Source organism: Oncorhynchus mykiss, chromosome 9 (genome assembly GCF_057628025.1).
Source record: "Oncorhynchus mykiss isolate SJ-2025 chromosome 9, ASM5762802v1, whole genome shotgun sequence".
NCBI lineage: Eukaryota > Metazoa > Chordata > Actinopteri > Salmoniformes > Salmonidae > Oncorhynchus > Oncorhynchus mykiss.
This window is the reverse complement of record NC_143030.1, coordinates 61,523,632-61,537,623: the sequence shown is the minus strand read 5'-3', so window position 1 is coordinate 61,537,623 and position 13,992 is coordinate 61,523,632. Positions and strand designations below refer to the sequence as shown.

The 13,992-nt window shown below is 40.7% G+C and overlaps 1 protein-coding gene across 1 annotated transcript in view; it reads right to left on the bottom strand.

The window, feature by feature from the left end:
• LOC110531212 (metabotropic glutamate receptor 4-like) overlaps positions 1-13,992 on the bottom strand; it is a 108,781-nt gene that overhangs the window by 5,558 nt on the left and 89,231 nt on the right. Inside the window, exon 5 of the mRNA XM_090185814.1 lies at positions 6,318-6,518. Coding sequence (XP_090041940.1) covers positions 6,318-6,518 — 201 coding nt within the window. The remainder of the gene's footprint in view (positions 1-6,317; positions 6,519-13,992) is intronic.

Here is a 13,992-nt window from a genome sequence, read left to right as displayed (position 1 = left end):
AGAGTAGAGAACCACAGCCAGCTGCCCCATATTAGTGTGGCTGTCGATAAATAGAGAAGGCCATGGAGAGTAACTCTCTCTCTTTCCTTCTCTCTCTCCTCTCCTCCATTGCACATTACCCCAAGCCCTTTGTAATATGGTTGTAGCTCATTTTGGTGGCACTTGACATCACATATGCCAAGACGTCAAAACAATACACATAGGTGTGCTTGCAAGTCAGGTCTCAGATCTCAACTGTGAAAGTTAATGGGTGAGAAAGCTAAGATTGAAAGGAAATTCGAAATAAACTCAGCAAAAAAAGAAACGCCCCTTAGGCATGCTGCAAGGAGGCATGAGGACTGCAGATGTGGCCAGGGCAATAAATTGCGATGTTCGTACTGAGACACCTATGATGGCGCTACAGGGAGACAGGATGGACAGCTGATCGTCCTCGCAGTGAAAGACCATGTGTAACAACACCTCCACAGGATCGCTACATCCGAACATCACACCTGCGGGACAGGAACAAGATGGCAACAACAACTGCCGAGTTACACCAGGAGCACAAAATTCCTCCATCAGTGCTCAGACTGTCCGCAATAGGCTGAGAGAGGCTGGACTGAGGGCTTGTAGGCCTGTTGTAAGGCAGGTCCTCACCAGACATCACCGGCAACAACGTCGCCTATGGGCACAAACCCACCGTCGCTGGACCAGACAGGACTGGCAAAAAGTGCTCTTCACTGACGAGTCCCGGTTTTGTCTCACCAGGGATGAAGGTCAGATTCTCCATTATCGTCGAAGGAATGAGCGTTACACCAAGTCCTGTACTCTGGAGCGGGATCGATTTCGAGGTGGAGGGTCCGTCATGGTCTGGAGCGGTGTGTCATAGCATCATCGAACTGAGCTTGTTGTCATTGTAGGTAATCTCAATGCTGTGCGTTACAAGGGAAGACATCCTCCTCCCTCATGTGGTAACATTCCTGCAGGCTCAACCTGACATGACCCTCCAGCATGACAATGCCACCAGCCATACTGCTCATTCTGTGTGCGATTTCTTGGAAGACAGGAATGTCAGAGTTCTGCCATGGCCAGCGAAGTGCCCGGATCTCAAACCCATTGAGCACGTTTGGAACCTGTTGGATCGGAGGATGAGGGCTATGGCCATTCCCCCCAGAAATATCAGGGAACTAGCAGGTGCCTTGTTGGAAGAGTGGGGTAACATCTCACAGCAAGAACTATCAAATCTGGTGCAGTCCAGGAGGAGGAGATGCACTGCAGTACTTAATGGAGCTGGTGGCCACACCAGATACTGACTGTTATTGTTACTTTTGATTTTGACCCCCCCCCCCCCCCCCCCCCCCTTTGTTCAGGGACACATTATTCAATTTCTGTTAGTCACATGTCTGTGGAACTTGTTCCGTTTATGTCTCAGTTGTTGAATCTTGTTATGTTCATACAAATATTTACACATGCTAAGTTTTCTGAAAATAAACGCAGTTGACAGTGAGAGGACGTTTCTTTACAAGTTTCTTTACGAGTTTACAAGGCGTTTCATGTGGTAAAGGTGTCACTGTGTCTATATGTAGCTGATGTGAAATGGCTAGCTAGTTAGCGCTAGTGGCGTTTCAATAGGTGACGTCACTTGCTCTGAGACCTTAAAGTAGTGGTTCCCCTTGCTTTGCAAGGGCCGCGCACTGAAGAGTAGATCAAAAGCAAATATTCTCAGCTTGCAAACTTAAGTTATCTGTGGTGAGACATGAGAATGCCTTGCAGCCTCCACTGTATACATTTCTCACGACACTAAAACTACTCCAATTGTATTCATATACGAGTCACTTTTTAAAATCATTTTGATTAAATACTCTGTGAGTAATTGAAAAGATATGAGTTTGAATTAGAAAGGTTTATTCAGTGCCAGATTAAAATGGTAACCTTTAGAAGTCATTAATTAAAAAAGCTGATGGAAAATAGACTGGAATTAGCACACTTTACTTCTTCAAGAGGCTCCCATGGGCATTTGATAAATCAAAAAAGTATTTTAAGGTGTCAACTCTCTAAATCATTGTGTATTTTGAAAAGATTTAGTGGCATTCTAGGCCTGTGGACTGGGCTTCTTGCCTGCAGCTATTGTAAGAAAGAAGAGTCCATGTCCATTATCTCAGAGGTTATTGCTCTGCTGTAGTTTTGTCACTGTCAAAGCCTGCACTTATCGAATGTGTAAAGAAAACTGGCATCATATGGTTAAATTCTGAAGCAATAGTCTATAGGGTCTGAAGAGTGGTAAAATAGTCCAGTATAAAATCACAGTCAACTGAAATACATTCTCAAGAACCAATGATCTCGACCCAATTATTGACTGACTAATTGATAGTTACAGTATTTGGAGTATAAAAAGTACTTCATATTATTCTAAGCACTTGAATTGTTTACATTATGTAAAGATGGCATACATTGTACTGAAATCATAAAGGTTAGCTGTAAAAATAATATCCATAAATACATTTCATGATGGTGGTTTTGTGTCTTGGCATATATTCTACATATCGGTACTGCATGTGGTATAAATATAGGCTTTTCCAGGTGTTATTCTTCCGTGAGTCTGAACATTCAATAAGGAATTTCAGAAAAGCAGTTGACAATGCTTGAGGTAAGGTCTGTAATGTATGCACAGTAGTTTACCCTAAATGTCTCAAGCGAGCTCCATGCAAACCACAAATCCATAATCATATCTGGGGGTCAATCAGGAAAAAACGGAATAGATCACTAGTTAAAGTATATCTCTACGAGACATCATCTCCTCTATGCCTCAGTTACTGCTTCAGAATCCTGAAACAAAGCTAACAGGGAAAGATATACAAATTACCACAATCTTCTACATTTCGCTGTAAATGCAAAAGTAGGCTTTGAAAACACCGGAATTCGGTGGTGACACACTATAATTTACAACCACTCAAAATGGAGGCCCAGCCTTTCCTGGTTATTAGTCATCCAATTGAGCAGAGCTAAGGCCAATGCTGTGGCTGATTGTCCTGTCAGACTCTCCCTGTCATCTCTATGTGACACAAAACTCAAAAAGGGTGATGCATTGTGTTCCATGCTGTATTTTACCCTCCCCTTGCTGTTTGTTGTGGCACGTAATTTGTTAGTTGCCTGGCAGGGAGGATGGCATTTGGCGTTTATGCTTCCCCACTCTGTAATTAAACATTCATACACAGGCAGTTGCAACAATTAACTGGCTTTACAAAACAGCAAGTTTATATGTGCTAGGCTTTGCTTAAGACCATTCAATGAGGAAAAGTATCCATTGTTTGAAGAATTCAGAAGTAGACAAACAATATTGCATTTTGTGAGCTGAAGCAACAGTCTCAACAACAATCTCAGCCATGCTAAAATCACAAAAATTGAACAGTTCTATGCTTTTAATGAACGCGAAGCCGATGGGTTCTAGTGTAATGGATATGGGTATTTAGAACTTTAAAAAAATGTTTTATCTCTAACCGTGTTTTCTTTGAACCAAGGGACTTCACAATGTAAGTTATTTTATCACAAAAATATGATACAGTTTAGCCAGCGCACCAGAAACATTTCTGAAACAACACAGACAATACGGTGGTAGGCCTAACATCAACAAGAATCAACTTTGTCAACAATATCTAGAGTGGCCAGGTGTCTCCTTTCCTCTAGTCAGCATGGATGCTTCTAGTTCCCAGAATACACTGGGATCATGTCAACATTTCCTGTTCTCTTCCTTAAAACCTTTTAAATTATACTTTCTAATGTACAGTAAGACTTCACAGCAATACATCCTACCGGTAATGTGTTTTTGGCATTGATTATTAGGCCATCTTAGGTTTAAATGCAATACCTGTAGTTTTATTACTGAGAAGTCTTCCAGTAATGCATGTAAAGGGTTTTCTAAGTCCTTTTCCATAGGGGAGTGCTACTGCTAGGTTGGAGACTGAGTGACATGGACATGAAGGTGAGAGCAGTGGAATGGCTAGATGTCAAAATGGAGCTTAATGTCTGAACTTTGGTTCAGGTTGTGAACTTGTGCATCTTGTGCTGAGTTTAGAAAATTGGGCCAATTTGTTTCATATTGTGTTAGAACAAACACCCAAATGATGTGTGACCTGGATACATATATTCACCAAGTTGAGAAATATGCAAACAATGTTCTAATTATAATTTGCATGTTGTCTCCATTTTGGGAAGAACTGGTTGGTTGTGGTTGGTTGTCTGGTGGTTGGTTGTCTAAAGGAGAAAACATGGTAACAGAACTAAGCTTATTCCTTAAGAGAAGGCTTCCCTTTTTCTTGTATTTTGCAGACAGACAATATTCCCTTTAATTAAGTAAAGGGAACTGAGGTAAATAAAGTTAAGTCATTGTGTTATACCATGATCTGTTTCACCTGTCTTCGTGATTGTCTCCACCTCCCTCCAGGTGTCGCCCAGGTATTTATACCTGTGTTCTCTGTTTGTCTGTTGCCAGTTTGTTTTGTTTTGTCAAGCCTACAAGTGTTTTTCCCCTCTGCTCCTGTCTCTCGATTGTTCCTGTTTCCTAGTTTTTCCGGTGTTGACCATTCTGCCTGCCCTGTACCTTTGCCCCACCTTTCTGGATTACTGACATTTGCCTGCCCTGACCCTGAGCCTGCCTCGCTTACTGCCTGTCCTTGACCTGTCTTTTGCCTACCCCTGTTTGATTAATAAACTGTTGTTACTTCGACATTGTCTGCATCTGGGTCTTACCTGAAACGTGATACATTGAGACAAATGAGCGGTGTTGCATTCAGGAAATGTGTGTACATTCAGAGCAATAAAATGCAACAGCTCTCGGGTCAAGCTTAACAGATAGAAACCCTGAAGCACAGAACTGGAGTGAGGAGCTGCTAGAGCAGCCTACGTGCAGTGTGGCTATACCTGGTGATGAGCCATTTAGGTCAGGAAGTGAAGTAATCATCTCAGTTATAAAGCTGAACAGGTAGCTGAAGAGGTAGACGTTGTTCTACAGAGGTGGTGATTGGTTGGTATGCCAGACACTCTGCCTGATAGAGTCACCTTTTGTGCATAACATAAGAAGCAGCACACCTCTATGGAAGGTTAGTAAGAGCCCTGTGATAAGGCAGCTCTCCATTTTACTGTTCAGCTATTCTATTCTATTCTGACCCTACGGCTCTCCCTTCCATTCTCAATTTGGATTGTGCCTTCCTCTACCTCCATTCAAATAGGGCACCTATTACCATATAATTAGCTCTAAGGGAGGGTCTGGGCAGTCCATGGATGTCAGAATGCACATGTTGCATTATGTCTGATTGCCTCCACTCTGCATCACGCTGACCTTCTGCTCAGTTGATGTATAATTAGCAGCACCTTATTAGAACAGATGAAAGTGACATCAGACAGAGACCGTACTCTAAAATAGCCTAGCAGGCCAATGAGTCACACTCACACAATTGGTTATTAGGCGATCTGAGTTTGTCTTTCCTTGAAATTTCAACATCTGTGTGGACTGGAGATGAGGTTGTCACTTTGAGGTTTATAAAATGACTAAGCAACTTTGGGCGACTTTTCTGTCAGCTGAACAGTATTGAGTTCCACAAATAAAGCGTTAATTATCTTTAATTATCTAAAACTTTTGTTTTATGTTGATCTTCAATCGATCTACAAGCTATCAATAACCAAGCTTTATACAGTCCAGCTGATTTTAATCAGATGTCCACTGTCTTGTTTGATATTTCACCACAACTAGTGTATTTTTCCTAAAGCTTGTTCCATTACAACAACACAAGGTTTTTCTCTTCTTTTGACTGCAGTGTACAACAGTGCAGTGAACTACCACCACTTCAAATGCTTCTCTGGCAAAAGAGATTCCATACAAATGCAGATTAGTTTCTCTGGACTGAGTAACAGTAAGCTAGTAATATTGGTTTGCTCCCCTGCAATAGCAGCTTGATTTTGTTTTCATGTTCTCTTTACGGATTTGTTGGGAGAGGCATTTTTCATGCTGCTCTCTGGAAGACTCTGGAACTTTTAATTTGGCTGTAGAAACACAATTTTTCTTGAATTACGGTTAGTTATCGAAATAATTACAATAGTAAGACACATCATTCAAGCTAAATGTGGGGGAAGGAACAAAGCAAGGGTTTAAGAGTGTTTCAATTGATAAAGCCTATTTACAAATAAATGATAAGGCATTTTTTTACAGAGAAAGAAATACTGAAGGAAATGCTGATGACTTTGCCAATGTGTATATTTGTATAGTGTTTGTGTATTATTTCTGTGTATCTGCTATCTTGCATATATTCACAGGTGTTTGTAGTTTATGCATTACTAAAACAAACCTGTAAAGTTGACTTTGCGGATGAACTTGAGCAACATGGTTCCATTGATGGTTTCCATTTTGGAGCAGAGGCCCACTTTGCCTGGACAGAGCTCCTTGTGCATGTTGTGCAGGGCATGAGCCATGGCGTAGACTGCGTCGACCACAAACTGGACCTTTCCCTCCTGCTCATAGGACGAGTCCTTCCTGATCCGCTCGTGGTCTAAAGGGACACAAAGATAGGAGTTACTGTTCAATTCAGTCATTATACGTAGCATAACACAAACACTCTTGTAATAACATTTATTCCAAAGAGAATAAAAGCACTACTGTGTTACAGTGGATCTGAACAGTTTCCGTAAGCAATTCAATTATTGTAAATCCAACTCTACCCTACTATTCAGCAAATAAACTCAGCTAAAAAAACGTCCTCTCACTGTTAACTGCGTTTATTTTCAGCAAACTTAACACGTGTAAATATTTGTATGAAGATAAGAGTCAACAACAGAAATAAACTGAACAAGTTCCACAGACATGTGACTAACATAAATGGAATAATGTGTCCCTGAACAAAGTGGGGGTCAAAATCTAAAATAACAGTCAGTATCTGGTGTGGCCACCAGCTGCATTAAGTACTGCAGTGCATCTCCGACGGTGGGTTTGTGCCCACAGGCGACGTTGTTGCCGGTGATGTCTGGTGAGGACCTGCCTTAAAACAGGCCTGCAAGCCTTCAGTCCAGCCTCTCTCAGCCTATTGCGGACAGTCTGAGCACTGATGGAGGGATTGTGCGTTCCCATATCTGGCCAGCATGGCTAAGGCACGTTCACACAGATGAGCACGGACCCTGGGCATCTTTCTTTTGTTTTTTTTCAGAGTCAGTAGAAAGGCCTCTTTAGTGTCCTAAGTTTTCATAACTGTGACCTTAATTGTCTACCGTCTGTAAGCTGTCTTAACGACCGTTCCACAGGTGAATGTTCATTAATTGTTTATGGTTCATTGAACAAGCACGGAAAACAGTGTTTAAACCCGTTACAATGAAGATCTGTGAAGTTATTTGGATTTTTACAAATTATCTTTGAAAGACAGGGTCCTGAAAAAGGGACGTTTCCTTTTTTGCTGAGTTTAGTTGGCTTTGTTATTAGTTGCCCTTTGTTTTTACAGCTTCTCAACTTTGACTGTACACTCTGACTCAATGAATTTGACATGGTATGCCCAATAAGACTGCAGTTTCTTGATGTACTTTATAGCAGAACAACCAACCTCAGAGAGCGAAATGGCTGAACAACACTGATTGCAAGAAAAGGGAAATCAAGCAAATGATAGCCTTTTAGAGTGTTCTGATTGCTTTATTGTCAATCTACCCTTCATACCCATACTTAATTTATTTGGAGCTTGGCAGAAATTAAAGTTGCCAATTACATGCTATTTGTTCCAGACATTAATTAGCGTAACCCTTTCCTACAAATGCAAATTATAAAATTTAAAAAAATGCTTTTATATATTGTATTATGGTCCAGTTATTTCTGATTGATGAGGAATGTCTCTTAGCATACATTTACATCTCAACACATATCACTGCATTCCAAAACTTTACTGCACTTCGGACTATGTCTGGTATAGACCTACAACTCAAATTAGAGTTCTCTTGAGACAAGAAATCTACACATCTAACAAATGTATTTATTTTGGAAAGGTTCCTTTGATGTAGAAAGAACATAACTGACCGACAGGTCTTGTTAATCTGCCATGTTCTACTATTCATCAGAGATGTGTTAATCAAGGCTAGCGTGTGTGATGGAGGAGGACTGGAAGACAGAGCAAGGCCTAATCATTCTTCAGTATCAATGTAATTAGTTATGACAGGTGTATATTAATCATAGCAGAGGTTGTTTCAATGCTTTGGAAATGTGTTAATCACCATGCAAGGTTTCAATTAACATCCTGGTCCCGCAATTAGCCGCTGCCCTGTCAGCGCCTGCATGGAGAGAGTGACAGTGGTGCAGTCCACTGGCCTTTAATTGGCTCGTCTCAGTTGTTATTATTACAGCACCAATGAGAAGGAAAAACCACCACCACCACCAGCCAAGGTCCCCACCTTTGGCATTGGGCCTGACTGCTCTATACAACAACTAAGTGAGTTGTGATTCCATACACAGCATGACTATAGTTTATATTATCAGTATGCCAGACCAGAGGTTTCAGCCATTGAGAAGAGTCTGATGAGAATGAAACACAGATTAGGGTTGCTCTGCTGTCTGAATTATGAAAACATTTAACAACGGCTGTGGCATTCTAACTAAATCAACTACATTTTTGAATTTAGTAAAATTAAATAAAAACTGATCTATAAGATATGCTGAACAAAGTATAACATGACTGAAATCAATCTCAGAGGGATGCAATGAGTTCAGTCTTACAGCTAATATGAACACTGTCACAGCACACATTTTAATAATAGTCGTTGAAGATCATTAAAACTTGCATCCTCGTCCTGTGAAATGATTAGCTGAGAACCAACGTTTGGAGGAGCTAGCTTGGGAACCAAGATAGGGGCAACGTGAAAGCACTGACAGCTGATCCTTATAGTAACAGATACCATCTGCCACTCTTTTATCCTGTGTGACAATTCCGCACCATGCTATTCAAGTAAAATCAACAGGGTCTACGTCCTCTGAGGAAGTTCAAACACTCCTAGGCAATGAAAAGATTTTGTCAGATTGCTTACTGATGTTCTCAATGCTTGATGATTAGTGCTCGTGGAATTAAATAAGTAGTCTGGATCATTTCTATGAGTCATGATGGAAATAGGAGATGGGGGGAGAACCTATACAGTACTATTTTTCAAAATAATTCTACTTAACTTTAACTATGCCTATACCTCGAAAGTATGTAAAAGTACATATATTGTACATTCATACTATATAATTGTCCGACTTAATAAAACTGGTACATAAATGTTGTACGTTTTGTGTAACCAAATCCCCTTTTGCCAGTGATAAAGGGGGGAGGAAACATTCCACATAATCAGCCTAGTTCTTTAATGTCCATTTGGAAAGTAGTCTTCGTGCCTCTGTGTTGGTAGCCAGACATTAATTGTCACTGATGAATGTGACACTGTCACATTTTACTCTTGCATTCGCTAAGTAAGGACTCTACTGCCCAGTGTTAATGGCTGTGATACACATCAACAGGCAGTTCCATCTAGGGGATGGCATCTGAGGTCAATTCTTTCCACTCTCCCTTCAGACCCATTCTCCAAATTCAGCTCAGCTCTCTCTCTCATCACACTTTGTCTCTTATTGCCGAGTCCACTTGTTCCCTGAATGTAAACAAGACATAGAATGTATAAGATAAGAAAAAGGAAAACAGGATAGAGTAATTGATAAGTTGCTCAGCTTTTTGTGTTCTGCATGCCTCATGAAAGTTATACATGGACATTTTTTATCTAAATAGAGGCACTTAATGTTAACAAATGCTGGCTTTGAACAGATAAATCATTTTTTTGTTTTCTCTTGCTGCTGCTATCTGCAGTCTGAATCAGTATTTTCCCAGGCTGGGAGAAGCAATTTAACATCCCTGACAAGCCTTTGAAAGTTTAAGAAGATTTAATACAACATTTCCAGTTCTGGTCCTGTAAATGTGTGCCAGAGGCAAACCAATCAAAAAGGGCTGCTCTCACTCACTTACACACTTAAACACTTACACACTTACAGACACACACCTCAGCTTTCAGCAATATTTTGGCATTAATGGCACAAATAACTTATGGAATGCCAGGATGAGGAGGCTCTGATAACTGAACAGGGATCTGCTGCTCATTTATGATTTTTATCAGGATCCAACAGATAACTAAAAAGACATACCAGACAAAAACAATTTACATACATTTAAAATAATAACATGAACATTAGACATATACTGTATATATACACACACAAGTATGTGGACACCCCTTCAAATTAGTGGTTTTGGCTATTTCAGCCACACCCGTTGCTGTCAGGTGTATAAAATCGAGCACAGATCCATGCAATCTCCATAGACAAGCATTGGCAGTGGAGTGGCCTTACTGAAGTGCTCAGTGACTTTCAACGTGGCACCATCATAGGATGTCACCTTTCCAACAAGTCAGTTTGTACAATTCCTGCCCTGCTATGTCTGCCCTGGTCCCCCAAAAACGTATCGCCTCTCCTCGGTAGCAACACTCATTACTGAGTTTCTAACTGCCTCTGGAAGCAACCTCAGCTCAAGAACTGTTTGTCGGGAGCTTCATGAAATGAGTTTCCATGGCCGAGCAGCCCCACACAAGCCTAAGATCACTATGCGCAATGCCAAACGTCAGTTGGAGTTGTGTAAAGCTCACCGCCATTGGAATCTGGAGCAGTGGAAACGTGTTCTCTGCAGCAACGAATCACGCTTCACCATCTGGAATTCCAACGGACTAATCTGGGATTAGCAAATGCCAGGAGAATGCTACCTGCCCGAATGCATAATGTCAACTGTAAAGTTTGGTGGAAGAAGAATAATGTTCGGGGGATGTTTTTCATGGTTTGGGCTGGGCCCCTTAGTTCCAGTGAAGGGAAATCTTAATGCTACAACATGAATGCTACAGAAAAGCGAGGTCCATCGAGAAATAACTTATTGAGATTGGTGTGGAAGAACTTGAGCGGCCTGCACAGAGCCCTGACCTCAACCCGATCAAACACCTTTGAGATTAATTGGAACACCGACTGCGAGCCAGGCCTAATCGCCAAAAATTTGTGCCCGACCTCACTAATGCTTTTGTGGCTGAATGGAAGCATGTCCCTGCAGCAATGTTCCAACATCTAGTTGAAACCCTTCACAGAAAAGTGGAGTCAGTTAAAGCAGCAAAGAGGGGACCAACTCCATATCAATGCCCATGATTTTTGAATGAGATGTTGAACGAGCAGGTTTCCACATACTTTTTGTAATTTAGTGTATATATATATATATATATATATTGCTGTCAGGTGTATAAAATTGAGCGCAGATCCATATATATATATATATATAAATAAATATTTACAGTTGAAGTCAGAAGTTTACATAGACTTAGGTCGGAGTAATTAAAACTCGTTTTTCAACCACTCCACAAATGTATTGTTAACAAGTCGGTTAGGACATCTACTTTGTGCATGACACAAGTAATTTTTCCAACAATTGTTTACAAACAGATTATTTCACTTATAATACACTGTATCACAATTCCAGTGGGTCAGAAGTTTTCATACACTAAGATGACAGTGCCTTTAAACAGCTTGGAAAATTCCATTAAATGATGTCATGGCCTTAGAAGCTTCTGATAGGCTAATTGACATTATTTGAGTCAATTGGAGGTGTACCTGTGGATGTAGTTCAAGGCCTACCTTCAAACTCAGAGCCTCTTTGCTTGACATCATGGGAAAGTCAAAAGAAATCAGCCAAGACCTCAGAAAAAAACTTGTCAACCTCCACAAGTCTGGTTCATCCTTGGGACAATTTCCAAACGCCTGAAGGTACCATGTTCATCTGTACGAACAATAGTACGCAAGTATAAACACCATGGGACCACGTAGCCGTCGCTTAGGAAGGAGACGCGTTCTGTCTCCTAGAGATTAACATACTTTAGTGTGAAAAGTGCAAATCAATCCCAGAACAACAGCAAAGGACCTTGTGAAGACGCTGGAGGAAACAGGTAGAAAAGTATCTATATCCACAGTAAAACGAGTCCTATATCGACGTAACTTGAAAGGCTGCTCAGCAAGGAAGAAGCCACTGCTCCAAAACCGCCATAAAAAAGCCAGACTATGGTTTGCAACTGCAGGTGGGGAAAAATATTGTACTTTTTGGAGAAATGTCCACTGGTCTGATGAAACAAAAATATAACTGTTTGCCATAACGACCATCATTATGTTTGGAGGAAAAATGGGGATGTTTGCAAGCCGAAGAACACCATCCCAACCGTGAAGCATGGGGGTGGCAGCATCATGTTGTGGGGGTGCTTTGCTGCAGGAGGGACTGGTGCACTTCACAAAATATATGGTATCATGAGGAAGGGAAATGATGTGGATATATTGAAGCAACATCTCAAGACATCAGTCAGGAAGTTAAAGCTTGGTCGCAAATCGGTCTTCCAAATGGACAATGACCGCCAGCATACTTCCAAAGTTGTGGCAAAATGGCTTAAGGACATCAAAGTCAAGGTATTGGAGTGGCCATCACAAAGCCCTGACCTCAATCCTATAGAGAATGTGTGGGCAGAACTGAAAAAGCGTGTGCCAGCAAGGAGGCATACTAACCTGACTCAGTTACACCAGCTCTGTCAGGAGGAATGGGCCAAAGTTCACCCAACATATTGTGGGAAGCTTGTAGAAGGCTACCCAAAACGTTTGACCCAAGTTAAACAATTTAAAGGCAATGCTACCAAATACTAATTGAGTGTATGTAAACTTCTGACCCACTGGGAATGTAATGAAAGAAATAAAAGCTGAAATAAATAATTCTCTGTGCTATTATTCTGACATTCCACATTCTTAAAATAACTTAAACTAACCTAATTTTTACTAGGATTAAATGTCAGGAATTGTGAAAAACTGAGTTAAAATGTATTTGGCTAAGGTGTATGTAAACTTCCGACTTCAACTGTATATATATATATATATATATATATACACACACACACACACACACACACACACACACACACACACACACACACACACACACACACACACACACACACACACACACACACACACACATACACACATATATATATATATATATATATAACCTACCGTTCAAAAGTTTTGGGTCACTTAGAAATGTCCTTCTTTTTGAAAGAAAGGCAACTTTTTTTGCCCATTAACATAACATAAAATGGATCAGAAGTACAGTGTAGAATCTATATCTATATAGACGTACAGAGGCCCATTATCAGCAACCATCAGTCCTGTGTTCCAATGTTACATTGTGTTAGCTAATCCAAGTTTATCATTTTAAAAGGCTAATTGATCATTAGAAAACCCTTTTGCAATTATGTTAGCACAGCTAGTTCTGATTAAAGAATCAATAAAACTGGCCTTCTTTAGACTAGTTGAGTATCTGGAGCATCAACATTTGTGAGTTCGATTACAGGCTCAAAATGGTCAGAAACAAAGATTTTCTTCTGAATCTCTTCAGTCTGTTCTTGTTCTGAGAAATGAAGGTTATTCCATGCGAGAAATTGCCAAGAACCTGAAGATATCGTACAACGCTGTGTACTACTCCCTTCACAGAACAGTGCAAACTGGTTCTAACCAGAATAGAAAGAGGAGTGGGAGGCCCCGTTGCACAACTGTGCAAGAGAACAAGTACATTAGAGTGTCTAGTTTGAGAAACAGACACCTCACAAGTCCTCTACTGGCAGCTTCATTAAATAGTACCCACAAAACACTAGTCTCAACGTCAACAGCGAGGACGCGACTCAGGGATGCTGGCCTTCTGGGCAGAGTTGCCAAGAAAAAGCCATATCTCTGTCCAGTGTCTGTTTTTTTGCCCATTCTTATTTTTGGCCAGTCTGAGACATTGCTTTTTCTTTGCATATATATACAGTGCCTTGCGAAAGTATTCGGCCCCCTTGAACTTTGCGACCTTTTGCCACATTTCAGGCTTCAAACATAAAGATATAAAACTGTATTTTTTTGTGAAGAATCAACAA